The sequence below is a fragment of the Erpetoichthys calabaricus genome, chromosome 14, assembly GCF_900747795.2.
Source record: "Erpetoichthys calabaricus chromosome 14, fErpCal1.3, whole genome shotgun sequence".
NCBI classification, from domain to species: Eukaryota; Metazoa; Chordata; class Cladistia; order Polypteriformes; family Polypteridae; genus Erpetoichthys; species Erpetoichthys calabaricus.
In genome coordinates, this window is record NC_041407.2 from 44,553,941 (window position 1) to 44,573,381 (window position 19,441).

Consider the following 19,441-nt stretch of genomic DNA (forward strand, 5'->3'; position numbering starts at 1 on the left):
CAACAGACAAGTTAGATTTTGTCTTTAGTCATGATATATATAGGCTTTATGTGCATGACAACTGACAAACAATGAATGTTCATCCGTAATTACATTGCATATGATGTACTGACGAGGAATGAGGAACATGCGTTTTTAACCTCACAAAACAAAGGTTAATTTGTCTGATGTCCCATGTTTATGTGCTAAAATAGAATGGATAAAAAAAGAAAAAAAAGGGGCCAAGACTGGAGCTGAACTCGCAATACCTATTAACTTGTTGATCCTTCGAACAATACCATCTCCGTCAGGCAGCACAGCACACTGGCCGTCACAAAATGGTGCGAGAAAGACTGCACTTAAAGATTAGCCCTTAGCTGGTAATTCTCATATTGGCAGCAATTTTCAGCCATTTAAATTGACACAGCACATTGACAAGTTCAGCAACTCTGTTTGGCAAATCTAACATACCCCACGACTAAAAGTCACGTAATGTGACATTGGCTTTATGAACTAACTTGTAAATTCAGCTAAATGCTCTAATATGTACTACTGGAATGAAGAGATCTTAACCCTCAATAAAACACTGCTATTTTACTTTAAAACTTGGCTTGCATCTTTTCAGAACAGGTTACCACTGTCAACAGTCAAAAATATATAGAGTTTTAATGATGCTATTACTATAATAATGACCCCAATGACCAATGAGAATGATAAACCTACCAGATTTGTTGGCTGTCAACCAGTTAGCACATAGAATCAGATATAGAGATGGTGCAGGAAAAGGTCCATCACAAACATTCAAAAATAAACTTGTTTTCCCAAGAATAGACTTACTACTTCCCTCTTCCTTTCCCCAGGGCTAGTTATCACTACCATCATATAAACAGGTTACTGTATTGCCCTCCTAGAAGCTATATAGAACAACAAACACAAACAAGTTTACCTTATCTAGTCTCTCTGTAATAGGATAGTTATGCAGATATTTTCTTATTTAAATTCTAGTTTAACTGCTATTCGTTTTACTTTATTATGTTCTAAATTTATTAGATGCACCTATACTAGAACAAAAATTGTTTTAACAATAATAGTGTATGTATTTACTAGTTATGCTACAGGGCTAAATGGTGGCGATAGTGTTAGTGTTGCTGCCTCACATATCTAGAGTTTAAATACCAGTCAAGGCACGGTCTCTGGAGTTTTCACATTCTTCCAGTGCTTATATGGGCTTTTCTGTGGATACTGTGGTTTACTGCTTACATCAAATGAAAGTTTCCTAAACTGACGTTGTGTGAGTGAGTGAGTGAGTGTAGAGGTTTAGGAAAGGTGGGGTCACACTAGTAATCGGTCAACAGTTTTTTTTTTTTTTTTTTAAAAAAAGCATTTTCTCCACTAATTGCTACAACAGCCAAACAAATTAAAAAAAAATTATCAATTACCTCAACCACATCAACCACTTTAGCAAAGACCTATTTGCAGCTAGGTATGCCTCACCCCCACAACTAATACTCAGTGGTTGTTTATGATGACAGCAAGCCCTAAAATCTCATTATTCTATTGCTTTAGACATTTTGCTTTAGACAGCCCAGAAACTGCTGCATCACCAGTTCTAACTGTCTGAAAGGAGACTGCCGAGTATTAAACATAGGAATGTGTAAGAATGTTAACTGTTGACCCTATTCAGTATTCATCTCAAACTGCAGGCTAACATATCAGAAATATTAGTTGTCAAATACTTGTACCTTTTCTGTAATATACATACCTGCACAATCTCCAACATTTCTTCCCTGCTAATATAGCCATTCCCATCCAGGTCATACATGCTGAAAGCCCACTTAAGTTTCTGTTCCAGTTTGCCACGGGATGTTACACTTAATGCAATGATGAACTCCCGGAAATCAATGGTCCCATCATTGTTTGTGTCAAAAGTACGGAAGACATGCTCAGCAAACTTTGAGGCATCACCATAGGGAAAAAAGTTGGCATAGATCTTCTTGAACTCCTCAACTGTCAGTGTTCCACTAGGGCAGTCCTTTAGAAATCCCTGTACGAGAACACAAAAGTAAAACTGTAAAGAGGACAGGTCAATAGAAGCCAACATAGGGCTAGGATGGTAGTACCTAAATTGCATATCACAGTGCATGTTGCCTTCGTGCTGTTCATCAGTTAACAGATGCATATGTTGTGAAGTTAGTCATTTCGAATTTTGCAATTCATTGACTTAGGTTTTGAGAGTGATGCAAATTCTTCAGGTGTCAAGGAGTACCACCATTTCAGCATCATAATTTGGTTCTTAGGTATCGTAGTGCTGCCTCACTGAACCAGAATATGATGTTCAAATCCTTTCCAGGAACCATTTTGCATGCCGCACCCAACCCCCCCCCCCCCCCCCCCCCCCAAGTCTAAGTGGGCTTTCTATAGGTATCCTGGCTTTTCTCCAACAACCCAAAAACATGCAGGTTAGCTAGCTGGCAAGTCTAAATCCATAAGTGAGTGTGGTGTGACCTGTGATGAACAGCAATTTTATTCAGGGTTACTGGGCAAGGTGTTCACCCCCATGACCCTGAATTATACAGTGGATAGATGGGGGGAGCATGTGCAGTTTTACAAATGACTAAAAGAACAAATCATTACCATGGAAGTTAGTTAAGAGAACAAGCATCCTATAAACGGAACAACTCTTAAAAACACTGCTTCTGTAACATCTTTCACTGTATTTTGGAGAAACACTTTTAGTTTTTTCCTGTTATATATCATGCATATTAAACAACTGATTCATTCTGACTGTAGGCCACGATATACAGAAAATGATATGGAGAGAGAATACACTGCCCACCTTGTACCATTCCTGCAGCTCGTGGTCTGTGAACTCTGTGTTTTCCCGCAGATCTTGCAACATCTCCGGCCGTAGCTTGCTGTTTTGCTTACCCATGGTGTTGCTACTTTATGGAAAGCACAGAATGAGCACCCAAACAGAAGCAATAGCAGAAGAAGAATGGACCTGCAACAAAGCAGCACAAAGGGTTAGCAACCTTTCAAGCAAATAGCTTCAGGTTAGTGGCCTGGGGTAGATGTTCACATAATACTGAGAAGGTTCATTTTATTTCATGCATACTAAGCATAAGTGCTGCTCAACATATATTCCTAAAAAACCAGGACAGCACTATCCTTTAGAGCAAACAATGGGATAGTGATGTAGACAAGTCTCTTCTCTTTTGGGGATTCTATTCCACCAAGCTCTAGTTTCCGCAATTAGTCTATAATAGCTTACCTGCTTAGACTTCTCAAAGCACCCTGAGAACATCATCTTATTCTAATTAGAGGCAATTTGGAGACGGAAAGGCAGAGATCAAGGGTGAATGAGAAACAGGCTCCAATTAACATCTTTTACACATCAGCTCCCTCCTCCTCACACACAATTAGCCTGCACTTTAAACATACAGAACTATTTAAATATAGGACAACCAGCAGGGCAATTTCAAATCACTGCTCCCACGCATGAAAAATGTTCTGCTGCTATCTTTTATAGCCTAAAGACCAGAAAGGAATTTACAACAAATTAAGAAGTTTGTGTAACTGTTAACAGTGAAACAGTCAATGATAGGGCTGGGGTACTAATTCACCCAGGTATTTTTGTAGCCTGTGACACTTCATGGAACCTGTTGAAAGTAACTCTGAACTTGATGAAAGTAAAATTTTAAAAAATAAAATAAAAAAAAAAAAAGGTACAACTTATGTAAATTATATGTCACAGTTGTGTGTCAGTCTTTATCAGACAACCAAAAAAGAAATAAATAAAAGATATGCCTGCAACAAAAGGGTTTTACCTCAACTTTCGTGCAACAAATGCTCTGAGTTCCATATTTAAATGAAAGACTTTATTCGGATAAGGGCAGAAAGGTGGCACTGTGGTACACATGATGACTCACAGTTCCAACAACAACAAGAACAATTACATTTCCAGTGTGGTCCAACTTGCAGCTTCCAGTGTTAACCAGCATAGACATGGGGTATCTGTAGTTATTCCAATTTTCCTTCACATCTTATACTTGCAGGTATAGTTTACCAACAATTCTCAATTCAACCAGTACAAACAAGTATGGGTATGTATGCAAGTGCTCTTTAATGAGCTGGTGCTCTATCAAAGTTTGGTCTCTGCTTTGCACCTGATGCAGCCAGAACTCAAGCTCCTACTAATCCAGTAATGAAAAATATAGGCATAATAAAATGATACAAAGCTTTTATTGCTAATCAATGACTCAATTAAGAAATTCTAATAAAATAAAGTATTTTATCTTGATTTTTTTTTTTTTAATAGCTCTCCCTTCCTCAGGTATTATGCCATGGCCTCGATTCTTTGGCTTTTATCCTAAAATTCCATCTTTGCTGTCCCAAAAGCAATTATGACATATAATAAAGGATAGACACACGACCAAAAAAAAAAAAACACAAACACAACAGCTTGAAGTAACAGTCCAGTATACACAAAAAAAAAAAAAAAATCAGGATGTACAGATAGACATGACCATATGCACCACTAGAATAGAATGCATCAGGTCTCCCGGTGATCTTACATGGTCAAAGAATGGTCAGTTCTGGAATGTTACTGGTACTACACACAAAATGCATTGATAATACTTCTATCAATCATATAAACACCAAAGGGATATTGATTATGCCTGTCAAGTTGATCTGTAATGTAATTTTGGACTTTGTGAAGCTAGATAATCAGGTAGGTGTAGCACAGATGACTGTATGACCAATGCAGGTTAATTTGTCACAGCAACAGTGACAGCAATTATGATTGCAGAAAGTCTATCATGCTGGCGGAGACAAATCTCACAGGCTCAGAGTAAAAACTATCACAGAAGGACCACTGGGTCTTGGGAATATTGTTGGATCTGTATTAAAATTATGGTACTGGTATAGAGGTCTAAGGGCTGGTATTGGTATTCAAGTCAAAACAGTTCTGAATCAAATAACTCTTTCCAACGACAAATCATTCCAAAACCACCCCCACTTCCTGTCCGTCACTATAAATTGTCCACCAGCCATTTTTTTTTGTTGCATGTCTGTACTGGATTTTTACAGACAAAAAACCTGTTACTTTACAGTATACAGGGCCTAAAAACACCAAACCTTTACAGTGGTCTTTGTGTTTCTTTACAGTGGTGTAGTCGGCAGGATAAAGCCCGAAGAAATGACAGAAGGGCAAGACCTAAATGCAGTCCTGACCACCATGGCCAACGAGCTGCAGGCTCTAAAGGTTGACCAGGCCAAATTATATATATTATAATTAAAATAGTTAAGATAAAAACAAAAACGACTGAGCATAATATGCTTAAGAATTAACATTTGCTTCCTCTTCCTAAATTAATGAAATCCTGTTACCATATCATTTTAAAAAAAAAATAGGATTTTTCTGTACTTTTTCAGTATCCATATACTGCACCACCCTATTTGAGACATGAAGCAAAACCACCAGTATCAATATGTTCTACTGACTACAGGCATCTGGGACCCTCCATGTATCATTGAGTAACCCCTCAACCTAAACTTGCAAAGGTGAGACTCCTTCCGTGGTATCCATTGCCATATTTATGCACACACAGTAACGATGGGTATGTGTAAAACGTTTAAAAGTGTGATTATTTAAGTAAGAATTAGTTCTCTCATGCACTTGCACCTTGGGCATGGTTGGCTCCCACCTTGGACCCTATATAGACAGGGTAACCTCCGGTCTTCCACAATACTGAAAACTGATTAAGCAAGTAATGTATATAGACTAATGGATGTACACTGTTGTCCCTACCATTACAATGTAATAAATTACCACTTCTTGCACCTTTTAGTGATTTTTTAAGAGGACGTTATTTTTCTAGTGAATTTCAATTTAACATACTAGTTCACAAGTGGCTTAAACACCTTGTTACTCTAGTTTTACAAAGTTTTAAGCAAAGCTGAAGTAGTTTGTTGACAAATGATAGGCTGTTTCTGAAAACTAACACATAATCTTAATAAATACATTGTATGTACTTTATGAGTTATGCATATGTGAATGTATTTTTATTAACTTTGTGTGTATATTAATAAAATTAGTTTAAAAGTTTGCTAAATGCATTGGTAATTAAAAAGACCTGTGATGCACTGATGACCTGTCCGAGGGTAGCACCATCCTTGTACATCTTGCTCAGACGCTCTATGATCTTGAATTGGATCAGTATAAAATGTTATGTTATTTAAAAATTAAATTCACTAGTGTCACCTAGTCTTGGGTGGGTTCTCACCTTGCAGACAATTTTGTTTGGAAGGGCAGCAGCCCCTTGTGACCCTAAACTGACAGATAGATGGAACAGATCAAGAATAACTTGAAGCAGTATCATTAAGTTGCAAAAACAAATTGCTTCAATGTCAAGAGGTTACTCTGTACCCAATTCATGTTAGAAATCTATATCTATAATGCACATATATTATATCTGTGTGTGTGTTCATTACAGACCCTTCATTTAATGCATTTATAGACACATACATTCTCTACATATAAAAGCTGTTAACTTAAGAACTGTGAGAGTGGCTTTACTGAAAACTATGTGCTTCCCTTAATTATGGGACATAAATTCATACTATCAACAGTATATCTCTATTTTTAACCTAGTAATAATGAAGGGTGGCAAACTGCACCATAATGCTAAGCAAAATGGGATTTAATTTACCAAGAGCATCTCTGCGTTGAACAAGGATGATAATGACTTTACTCTATTAAATGACATCAATGTCCCACAAACAATATTTTTTCCATCCATTCACTGAGTGACAATGATGTTCTGAACAATCATTAACTACAACCCTCAAAACACATATCTGATGCAGCTTAGTAACCAACTCTCTTTCTCGGAAAACATGAAAACCATCACTGCTGTACAGCATCTTTAAAGATAATGGAATTTTCTGTTGCCCAAAAATAGGTGTAAACAGAAATCTTGGTTTTTACTTCCCTTGATTCTCTGCCTTTTTTCCTTTTCCATATTTTCCAGCTTTTTTGGAACTTTCAGGCTAAAGTTGGCTGGGTGAAGCTGCTCTTTGAATTCTGCATTTGATCTTCCTTTACTAACCTGTTGATTTTTTTGTATCTACACCAACCTGGCCACTTGAAGACAGATGCTCCAAACTGTCACGTTGCTAGCAGGTAGTCTGAATGGCTTTCATTCAGATAGGCGAGTTCCAACTTCATGCAATTTTTTTTCCTTTAAAAATCCAACTCACAGCCCCAGACTAAAAAAAAAAAGGCTAACAAGTTATTCCGTAGCTGCCTTGTCAGACTTCCCAATTACCAATTAATGGAGAGTCGAAAACCTTAGCGTTGCCTTTTGTCATAATCAAAAATCTATGCATACATTTGCTCAAAGATGACACGTGCTTTAGAAAGTGTCTATGAAGCAGTTGGGTTTGTCCTCTTCACAGCAACAGTCCAGATTAGCACCCGATTTAGCTGGGATGTTTGATAATTCGGTTACATTAAAGAGATCAGCTACTTCTTGGCACAGTTAAATTGGTGAAGGAGAGGCATTGTAAGGACGCTGGTTTGCAGATTATAGTAAAAATGTGGCAACTTGCCCAATCCAGGAATCCTAAGCGGTTTGACACCTCGGTCCACATGTAAGCACTTCAAGGAGAGATGGAGAAAGCAAAATATATTAATAACTGTAAAAGAATGTATTATGTTCTAGTATACATTTTATGAGAATGGACTGGAGCAAGCTCATTATTTGTGCCTGAATTGGCAGAGGTGTGAAAGTGGCTTGAAACAAAAAAAAATAAATAAATAAATAAAAAAAAGACATCAAGAAGCAGATACATAATATGCAGAAAATAAAATATTCAGTCGGTGCCAATTGATTATTAATACCCTCTAGAAATCATACAATTTCTATCAAGAGAAAATGTGACTAAAATGCAAAGAGACACAAGAATATAATCCATAAAGCAATCATTTATTTATACAGACAGGTAATCAATTCAAGCAAAATATAAAAGAAACAGAGGATACAATGTAACTAACTACTTCTCTTTCTGGATCCTGGAGTCTCTAGGAGGATGTGAAAAAAACTAGTATTACTAATTCAATGCATCCTGACATTTTAATAAAATGCCAGTCCTCAGTGTGTTATCGATCTTGCCCTTGAACGGAGATATAACCACAGGTTAGCTACAAAGGTTGCTATACTATACCCATCTGAACACAATTTTTCAGTTACCCTGCTGACTGTAACAGGTAGAGTCTCCAATTGAGTACTACACCATATGAATATGAAATAGTCTGAACTACACAGCTGCAAGGCTTCATCTTTATACAGTAAGTAAAAAACAGTCAACCGATTATCACAAAAATGTGGGGATATAAAAAAATAAATAAATAAATAAATAAATAAAAAAGTTCCAACTCATTTGGAAATAACCACTAGGCCATTTGCTGACTGTAAACCACAATGTTTCAAGTTTAATCCCCATTGTTTTCCAGAGTGAAAACACCTGACTTACAGCCCTGAATAGAAAAAAGAAAAAAAAATGCTAGAGAAATGTTAGAAAAAAATATTTATTAAAACAAATGTTCAAATGATGACTGAATGTGCTACTCAGCCCTAAATAGGATGACTGCTATGACCATATGACCATGTGCCATGATGTCACATAAATGCGTAGATGTCAAGCATGCCACAAGCTGTCATAACAACTCTAAAATAAAAAGCTTGACGATATCATCAATATGTGTAAACATTGTAGAAATTAAAACCAAATATGAAACGAAATAAAATGTGACAGTAACTTTTTAGAATGAGGCAGTAACTTATACTCAACTAATCAGCTTTACAATTTCCCTCTGATATCAAAAAGCAAGGAGCCTATGCACAGTCACATACATTACACATTATTTAACAGTATAAAAATAAATGTTTTTATCTTTTCCAAGCTTACAGGATTTGGCATGTATTTTTGTAAAAGGGATTTTGCATGCCTTTCCCTGAAGCTCCTGCTTTACGAGATCAGAGGATAACTTTAAAGTTCATATTGAAGGTAAAGGATTGTCCTGGATTAACAATTTTGATATAGCTTCAGGAACAACAGACACCAGTGCAAATCAGACTCGAAAAGCCTGAAAAATCTGTAGAGCTGCAGATCTTGCATTTCACCCAAACAGTACAGTCCCTGCTTTCAAAGACAGCAATCTGCTGCACTCCTTAACGACCACTAAGGATTTAATTTTAAATACCATCACTTTGTTTTTAGACATCTGCACACCACATCAGTGTTCTATTGATATGACACCAGTGTTCTATTGATATGACACCAGAATGACAAAGCACAATTGTTAAATGTATTTTCTTCATACTTTATTTTTAGAAGTGAAATTCTGACTTTTCCAATATTGGTGCCTCAGAATTAGGTTTCAAAAAAGTTCACTGGATCTACTGGGCGAATAATGTTAGACATTTCAAATTCATTCTTACTGGCGTGAAAGTCTAAATGTCTAGACTCTCAAACTTGTTTACTTTATGGTTCTGCCCATGAAAAACATATCAGCTGCTGAAGGAAAGAGAGAAAACTGAATAAAACTAAGTTTCAAGGCAAGTGGAGCACTCTTAACAGCTGCAGTGCTCCAGGGGATAAAATGCCAATCAGCTTAGACCAAAAAAAAAAAAGCCATTTCTGTAACTATTGCTTTACACAGGAATAGAATACATCAAATACCATACACGTTGGGTAAATTGGATCCCTTCAGGCCCATCTGAGGTACAATGCCACCTTTTACTTCTATTTTTTGGGTTACTTAAACCATTAGGATACACTATTCTTTCCATTTATGAACACTATCAATTGTTGCAGAATGATAAAGTGTTTAAAATAGCATTAAGTCATACCCAATACCTCTTTCTTACCCAGTTCAGTGAACTGCCTAAATCAGAGAACACATTTAAAATGGTTTCTCATGTTCACTGAAACAATAACAGGAAAAAAGTTAATAATAATAATTCATTACATTTATATAGCACTTTTCTCAGTATAGTACTCAAAGCGCTGTCCACACAGAGAGGAACTGGGAAGCGAACCCACAATCTTCCACAGTCACCTTACTGCAAAGCAGCAGCACTACCACTGCGCCACCTGTGAGGACATTGTGTAGGATATCACAACATTTTGCATAGCATCATCATAACCCACCTAGTGTTAATCTAAATAATGCCATTAGATTGGGAATAAAGTGTATATCCAATACTATCTGACAGATAAGCAAATATTTTCCCTTAAAACAGTGTGGGTCAAAGCCCAGAGAAGCATTGCTTAATCAATCAATTGTTAAATCATACATACACCCCCACGATTCCACAAAAAAGACTTATAACAAACAGTGAAGTCACAGAAACAGATGAGAAATGGAAGAAAAACACAAGCTGAAAAAAAACTGTTGCACTTCAATTTTTATAAACTGCTAATTGTATTAATTGGTGGACTTATTTACAATAAACAACATTAAATAATTGCAAAATATGTACTTCAGATCTGTGTGAATCACTTACTGCATATTACAAAGCATAAAACACGCTCTAGAATGTCCAAGTGAACAGAAGAGTATGAACCATATTATCAGAGTAAAATATTCAAAATAAACATCATAATATCTTCCTTAAGCACCCCACTGCAAGACATCAGTTCTTTGCTACATGCCACCCAGAAACTCAAACAGATAAGCTTTAACTTACAGCTGAATTTAGCCCCACTAAGAATCAAGGCCTTCTGGCAGGACAGACCACATGAGGGAAGGTGACTTGAGTCAGTGTCACATGTGAAGTCACTGGCAGAGTGATAATCTGAACCATCCTTAAATCTCTAGACCAAAAGCTTTCAAGCAAGAGCTTTCTCTCTTGCTATAGATGGCACAGTACACTGATCTTACGTAAACTCTAGTGGCTGTAAAGAGGTATGATAGCAGATTATCCTCAGAGATATACAAGCAAGATTAAACTATCTAAACCCTTTTTCAAAATACAGTGCCAGGAGTAGCGTGCAGTACACAGAAAGAGCCACTGAGATGCTGCACTGCTCAAGAACATCAAGGGCTAAACAGACTGATCAAAGTTGCAAACTGAAAGTTATCACCAAGTTCAAATTTCTTCATCTGCAGTTCAGATGCTGCAGAGATGAGGCACAGAGACACTCCCCGAAAACAGTGTACAATACATCACGGTTTAGTTCGCTGTTCATTATATTCTAGGACTACATCCCACTTGGGTGCAGCTTCTGTCAACCATGGAGTCACATTCACTACAATTACCTCTTGTCATGAAAAACAGCCACGGACCTGGCTCCAGTTCGCAGACCATTTTCTCATTGTATGAAGTTTGTCAATTCTCACTGTGTTTGTTTGGGTTTTCTCCGTGTATTCCAGTTTCCTCTTATTATCACAAATACATACGCAAATATGAATAAATGTGTGAATGTTCCCTGCAATGAATAGGTTGTATCCCAGTGTATGATGCTGTAGGAATGTGCTCTGGTTCTTCTCAAGCCTACAGCAGAAGTAGAATAGTACATTAACTGAACATGGAACTTAGTTTCCTATGTCATGGCTACACTTGTGGATTAGGTACAGTTGATTGATTCATCACCTGTATTTCCATTATGCTAGAAGACCCAAGTGCTGTATTAAACTTACCACTAGGAAGGAATCAAAGTACAAGAGATGTTAGTTGCTTTGTGATATTACCTAGAAATTAAGCGAAATCAGTCCTCACCACATGCCAGTAGATACTATAAAAGTGCTGGATTAATTATCAACATGGACAAGTCACTAAAATATCAACATTTAAGTTAATCAAACAGTATAGTATGTATTATGCAAAAAATCTAAACTGCTGGGACATCCCACAAGTACCGTAGGATGAGCATCCATCAACAAGGCACAGTGCGTTTTCATATTTCTGGAACTGTTAGAGGATACTCAACTAGAACAAAAGGTGAAATTACACATCATACAAAACAAAGGCATAACTGTGTGAATCTAAATTAGTTCTAGCCATAAGAGTCATTTGGTAGTTCAGTATAAAGCAACAACAACTGACTGAAATGCGAGTGCAAATTAAACCAAATCCACACAGAAACCTACTTATCTGAAACTACTGCATTCTTTTCTTTTTCTGTTAATCCGGTTAAGAGTTGCAAGGATGCTGAAGTTTATCTCTGCAGAAAAATTCTCAAGGCAGAAATTACTGCCAGAGTATATACCAGTCTGGCACATGGCAAAGGAAACGACCAGGTATCTTGGTAGCATGGTTTTAAATTTTGGAAAACTGTCATCTATGAGGAAAGCATGAAAATTATGTACATAAAGCTCCTCAGCCTGGAACGAAGCAGTGGCCTAACAACACTCACTGCTGCACCACTCGGCCTTTCCTTTAAGGATGCATTTATTTGATAGACTTTTTAATCTAAAATTCCATTTCTACTCCCTCTCTCCAGAAGCAATTTGTGATTTTATAAGAACACAAGAAAAGTGCATTAAAACAGGCTATTTAGCCTTATAAACTGCCAATCTCCTTTCACCTTTTTCAGAAATGTTATTACGGTAAAATATGAGGGTCCTAAAAATAACACAAACTACTGTTCTGTCTAATAGCTTATTCCAAGTACCTATTGTGTTGTGTGTCAGGAAATTACATTATTGTGATCTGTATACAACAAGTTCTCACCAGTGCATTTCTTAAAGCAAACATTTTACAACAGTGATTTCACAGCACTTATGGAAAACTATCCATCCATCCATTATCCAACCTGCTATTTCCTATCTACAGGGTCACGGGGGTCTGCTGGAGCCAATCCCAGCCAAGACAGGGCGCAAGGCAGGAAACAAACCCCGGGCAGGGCGCCAGCCCACTGCAGGGCACGCACACACACACCAAGCACACACAAGGGACAATTTAGAATCGCCAATGCATGTCTTTGGACTGTGGGAGGAAACCGGAATACCCAGAGGAAACCCATGCAGGCACAGGGAGAACATGCAAACTCCACGCAGGGAGGACCCGGGAAGTGAACCCGGGTCTCCTAATTGCGAGGCAGCAGCAATACCCACTGCGCCACCCCTATGGAAAACTACTATAGCTCTATTACAAGTGTTTCTACCTCTTCAACAAATCAGTATACAAAACAAACTTTCTATATACTATAGTATCTATATCCCAAAGTCTCACAGTTTTCCTGTCACAGGCCTGGTTGCACCAGGATTGCTCATTATCTGAGGACTGCCCTCAATTAGTACAATAGTTTCCAGATATTACTTTCACTGATAAGCAACAGTTTAACTCCTTCCTTCCAATATAAACCCAGAGTGCATAGAGGAAAAACCAACACTATCTACCAATGCATTTGGCCAATGGTTTCTACAGCAAAAATGTGACTTGAGGATGTAAGCCCAGGACTTCAAACGTAAAACAATTAACAACTTGGCCGGGTTTCTATCGTGTTTTAAAGTTTAAAATACACTGATTATTGAAACTTCAGTGATTTCAAAGTCAAGGCGGGACTGCAAAAACATAGTGATGGTGGTTGTTTTAATGGATAATGTGATCATTTACCTGGAAGCCAAAAATATATTTCCACCCATCCTTTCTTCAACTAAACCTAAAACACGTTATTCTTCCTTGAACTTTGTGACATATTTTTTTCCCCTCATAATAGATACATGTGTATTGAATATTTAACATGTCACCCCAAAATGCTTCTGAACTGAGGAACCAAGCACAATTCAAAAAGTAAAAATTTCTTTTCTGTTTTAAACATCCCAATATTTGGAGTATCTGATTCATTAGGTACACAGGTAGTGACTACACTCCCTATTGCAACAACCATATACACTGCCACTCTGGATTCACCTTGGAGAGTCTTTGTGGCTACAGTTAATCTTTTGATCAGAGGCTAGTTTCTGTCTTGTCAAGAACTTCTGCTTTAGTTAACTTTCTTTTTACTATTTTTATACACATTGAAATGTTCAAAGATATCTATTTTATTTTCAACACAAGTTTTAAAAAAATAAGGTCATATTCACAGTAGTTTCTTCTGAATATTTAATGGGCAAGGCACAGTATTTAAAAGTGTTGCCTCACTGAATTTAATTTCCAGCCCAGCCGCCATCTGTGCTCTGTTTGCATGTTTTCCCCATGTCTACATGGGGTTTCTCCAGGTAGTCTGGTTTCCAACAAAAATTCTAAAAATGTGCAGATTAAATTAATTTAAGACTTTAAATTGTCCCATTATGGGCGTGCTATGTGGTAACATTTATATCCCGTACAAGGCTTGATCCTGATTTGTAAATGACACTATAATATAAAAACAGGCATTTCCTTCAATTTAAAAAGTGAGGTCAGAAAATTGATTTAAAAAAAAAATGTGTAATATAATATTTTTTAAAATACAGTTAATTTTTTGAGGAACATAAGCAGAGGTTAATGAGTTCATTCAGCAGAAGAGCAGGAAATTATTTATAGGCCACAACTATTCTTGCTCATCTCAAATCCATTTCAGCTAAAGTAAAAATCAAAAGTATATAACCTAATTAGAGGACAAATCTAGTTGTGGCATCAAAAGAAATTTCAATATACAGCGTATTGCTAAATAAAGTTATATGATGGACATTTGCTCTGCATCCATCAATGGATAACAGATAGAGGAGCATACGTCATTTAATTGCGCAGATTTCAGTTAAAATCAGAAATTTCAACAGCTGAATACTCCTGCCTTTCTGAACACTACATACTTTATATTTGCCATTTTCTTTTTATTATGCTGTTTAGATTATGTAACCTACGGTAATCTTATTTAGCCCCTTACACTGCACTGTTAAGTCAAATTCTGTTCACAGAACTAAATAAAACAGAATGACTGAGTGATTGAGAAACCTACTAAGTCTACATAAGCAAACAATTGGAAATTTAAACTTCTTGGAACACAAATTACACACAACAGCTCAAAAGGACTACCAAGTACATGCATAAAATGAGCAGGTTAAATTGTAAATAGCTTCTGACAAGGAGGCAGATCCTGAGGACTCCCTAAGCAAGAACTGCATGTTTAACGTGTCAAAAACGTAGTGTGTAAGAAGGACAATATTTTATCACCTGCACAAGCCAGAGAAGACAAAAGTGCTAAGAGAGTGCAAATGATATTCTGAAGAGGAATACTATTTTAGAAAGGTGTCTCCCCATAACTAAGGCCATTATTCCTATACTCAATGGGGAAAAAACAAAAAAACAAAAACAAAAACAAAAAAAACAGTAATTTCAAAATGCTAAAGAAATGTGCTAGAGCCTGTGTGTGCACTTTTTGCTGATATCAACTTTATTGGAGGAAATACACAGATGTAGTACACTTCTAAAGATTCGTCTCTTGCTGCTGCTCATATATTTATAAATCAATCTATGCCTATTCATTGTTAATTTGAATACTCAATCAGAGAAACAAATGTTAGTCAATTATGAAATTAAGTTCAGTGCAACTGCAGTGCAAAGAAAAATTAACAGCCTTCTGTATACCAAGACTGAATAAAAACAAATCACAATCTGAATTCTATTTGTAAATTTCAACATGCGAGGACACAAATTACCCAGTTAAAATATGTCACACACTATGAACTTGAATTAAATTCAAACCATCAACCAGAGATTATATTTCAGCATTTTCAGTTATTTTGAGTAGTGTTCCCAGCTCAGCTATCATCATGTCATTCATTTGTTGTCCCATTTAATGCCAACTACATTTCATATTTCCCAAAAATTAAATGTACCAATAATCATATTTCAATTAAGAATGTTAATTTGAAACACTGTGCAAATCTTTAGGGCTAACAAACTAAATTATAAAAGCATTTTCTCATCATATTGTATTATGTAACATATTTAGAGAAGCTGAAAAGCCTGCATTAAGCTTCCACAGGTTAGGATAGCAGCTTTTATTCACCCTGCCATTTGTACTACACTCAAAAAATATCACAGGTGCTAATATTTAATTTATTATGATTGGACCAAAGCCTAAAATTGAGGTAGTCTTTAAGACCTTCTTCATTATCATCATAAATGAGGAATACCGATTAGAAATTAATGGTAGCTTCATTTCACAACTAATGAAAAATATCAACATTTATTGAGAGTCTAAAAAAATTACTGAACTGAATAGATACGGTGAAAAGTATTTCTGAACTTAGCAGTGACTACAGAAACGGAATTTTGAATGCCACCCATTCACTTAAAACTGCCTTTATCTCCTTAAATAATCCTAATGAACAATTTTGTAGTCTACCATGAGCTCAGATTCTAGGCAAACTGAATTGTAAGCACATGTGTAGAACGAGAAAGAATCCTGAAGATTTTTATAAGAAAATAAATAATTTAATCTTAGCTCACAATTCCACCACTCAAATAACGGATAAACTATTTCCGAATATCATATCCATATTGCTATATCTACAGTTGAATTTGGTTATTTAAAAATCCAGAAGTTATCATTTTAAAATACAGTACCTTTTTTGTAAACTGCACAAATAAATTCCATAACACAAGCACTTCAAACCAGACACACTGCCGTCACTTTCCACAACCATTTTTCCTATGTTTATATTGTAGTTGGTACATTAACTTGTTGATATGAATGCCTCCCATGTAAACACCCAAAAGGAAATACATAAATAGTTCACTGCGACAGGATGTGTACTGTAGACGACGCTGAAATCCTGTAAGAGGCGCGTCGCTATTCCTTCGCCATCAGCAGCCCATCTCTAATATGATTTCATTCATGTGAAGTTGCCACTAACGGCTCGCGCTCCATCTCAAGTCACGTGGGCGCCGTCGAGCAGAAAGCCGCTTGACTCTTGTACAGCGCCACAACATGGTTATGTTTTCATTTGTTTACAACTATTCGAAACTTACTATCTAAAATTAACCAACACAATGGAATTGCTTGATTATTTGGCCAGTCTTTTATATATTACAAATTCAGCATCTCAGCGTCATGTCACCTATTAAGAGAAAACCATGAAGTCTGCGATGTTGACCAAATTAATAACGGAATGAGTCGAGTCCAGTCCGTTAGCAGCTACGGGCGCGAGAAGTGTGATGGAAGTACTGCATATTTTCTCAGGTTTTACCAAATCTGCGTTTGCGAATTTGTGCAAAATTAGAGTCAAAGTTTTTAAACAGTGTAATGGTGGCATTCGTTGTTTTCACTCCATGCAGAAACTAACTGCTGTCAAATAACTGATAAAAATATGCATGAATTAACGTTATGATTGTTTTAACTTAATTTGTCAAATTTTGTGACATAAACTGGTGTAATTACTTGCAATACATCGTTACGGTGTATATATTCTCTGCCATCTGAAACTTTATACTTGTAACCAAAGCATAACACCGGCTCAAAAAGAAGCTTCTATTAAAGGTCCCTTTGTGCAACCTCACCTCGTGTATGGGCTCTCCCATGGGCACAACCGCTTCTCGCTTACTGGTACGGCTATTTCACTGCGGGTTAATGTGTGCGGAGTAAATCGTGCGTATCTTTAACACACTTGTACCTGCTTGCAGCGATTTGCAGCGTTTTATCGGAGCACCCGTTGATTATCCTTTCTTACACTCTGCTTTTCAGCTTGTGGGGTAGTCAGGTTACGAGCCGCTAAGTAGGGTAGCGCAGTGGCGGGGCGCTGCGGACTGCGATATTAGAATGCATCGAAGCGCATACAAGTGTTACACAAATATCATAGGCGAGATACTCTTAATAATGACTGTAGATTAGCATTCAACTTGTCTGTTCTAAGTGTACGTAAGACATCTCCTCGTGTATCTTGGCAAAAGATAGAAAAGGTTTGTTGTTAAAGCAAGTCTCTAGTGCCCGGATAAAAAAAACGGTACAAGGATGAACAAAGCTACGTAGCAATGTTCCAGATCACTCGTGTCGACTGCCCCTTACAAAAAGGGCGGTGATGCACATCGCCTGTCTTCCCGAAAAACAAATATGTATCACCTGCGGAAGCTGCAAAACATACTTGGAAGTTTCAGGCACTCCCCTTACCTGTGAACTGTCAGCGGCGGGCCGCTACCTCCAGCATGCTGCAGATTTTTTACAGTGCCGCCGTCTTTTCAGTGCAAGGAAGGAAGAAGATGCTAGTCTTGCGTTCGTCGAGATTTAAAGCGCCCAGGAGAGGGGGAGGCTAACGATTACGTAGCACTTCGTGCTTTCTATCTGTCGGCTGTGTGCTCAAGGCTCGCCCAGGATTTGATAAGCGGAATTACAGGAGGCGCCCTTCTACTGCGATTGGCAAAGCTACGACCTGGATGAGGGGTTTTAATTCTTGGCGCGGCTTCCTTTCACCCCCGCCCTTACTTGTACTTAGGCGCGCTTAGTTCAGCCCTGCGTTCTTTCAGCAATTGAATGAATGGACAAAAAATGAATGAGTTGTGGCCGCAGGGGTTGTCTTTGAATTTGAAAAGGTTGAAGTCTTTCAAAAATACTCTTTTGAAAATAACAAATCGTAACATTTTCAAAACCCGCTAAAGAGAAGAAAAAAGGAGCAAGAAAACATTGCATTTTTAATATAATTAGTGAATATATGACGTTTAAATGAATTATTGGCATGTAGATTTTACCAATTTTATATTTTTATATCTGCATTTTATATTATTCCAGAATTTTTATAGCTATTGCATCTTTGATAAACCAGGCCTTTCAATTCATTTCATAAAACTACTTACAGAATATACTAATGCAAACTGTTCTTTTCTTCTCTTAAAGAACCAAACTGTTGTTGGTCATTATTTGACAGACTGCTTTGTGTTAGTTTTTTAGTTAGTCATGTTTTGATAGGTGTATTTCTCTATTTCTTACAGTATTCTTTCAATATTCATGCTCTTAACATGACAGTGATTTTAAATATAAATGTAATTAAACTAATGTTTTTATAAACACTGAAAATTGAGGAAGATATATAACTAGAAGTACATTTTACTTAAAATCTTTAATTTCAATGTAAGTAAAGCACACAAGGGCAAAAGTTGTCAAAGAAAGACAAATCCTAATCCAGTTCAATTTCTAATAAAATGAAATTGCCATAGTTGCCTCCCTATTTTGCATCTTTAATGTATTCTTGTACTAATAAAAATGCCTTTTAATGATCCATAAATCTTCAAAAATGCTGGATCTTATTTTATCTCTTAGTCCAGTGGTCTTGTGCAGCCTTTCTGAAAATGAATGTAACTTGGAAAAAAAAGTTACTCAGCAGTAGCTGTGACCCTGGAGTGTTAGATTTGTAAAGAGAAATATAAATTGAATATTGGGTGTACCACAAACTTTACTTAAAAAGTGACTGGTATTTGAAAACTAACATGGTCTCCTCCGTATCTGAAATTACCACTGCATCCTGCTCCTATTA

The 19,441-nt window shown here is 36.8% G+C and overlaps 2 protein-coding genes across 2 annotated transcripts in view; both read right to left on the bottom strand.

Moving 5' to 3' along the window:
* Positions 1-16,669, bottom strand: part of LOC114664624 (CD276 antigen-like) — a 233,561-nt gene extending 216,892 nt beyond the window's left edge. Inside the window, exon 1 of the mRNA XM_028818812.2 lies at positions 16,654-16,669. The gene's annotated coding sequence lies outside the window, so the exon portion shown is untranslated. The remainder of the gene's footprint in view (positions 1-16,653) is intronic.
* LOC114664322 (hippocalcin-like protein 1) overlaps positions 1-18,343 on the bottom strand; it is a 52,005-nt gene extending 33,662 nt beyond the window's left edge. Inside the window, exons 1-3 of the mRNA XM_028818402.2 lie at positions 18,085-18,343; positions 2,816-2,980; positions 1,742-2,023 (exon numbers count right to left, since the gene is read on the bottom strand). Of these exons, the coding sequence (XP_028674235.1) occupies positions 1,742-2,023; positions 2,816-2,911 (378 nt within the window). The 5' untranslated portion in view covers positions 2,912-2,980; positions 18,085-18,343. The remainder of the gene's footprint in view (positions 1-1,741; positions 2,024-2,815; positions 2,981-18,084) is intronic.
* Positions 18,344-19,441: the final 1,098 nt, after the last annotated feature.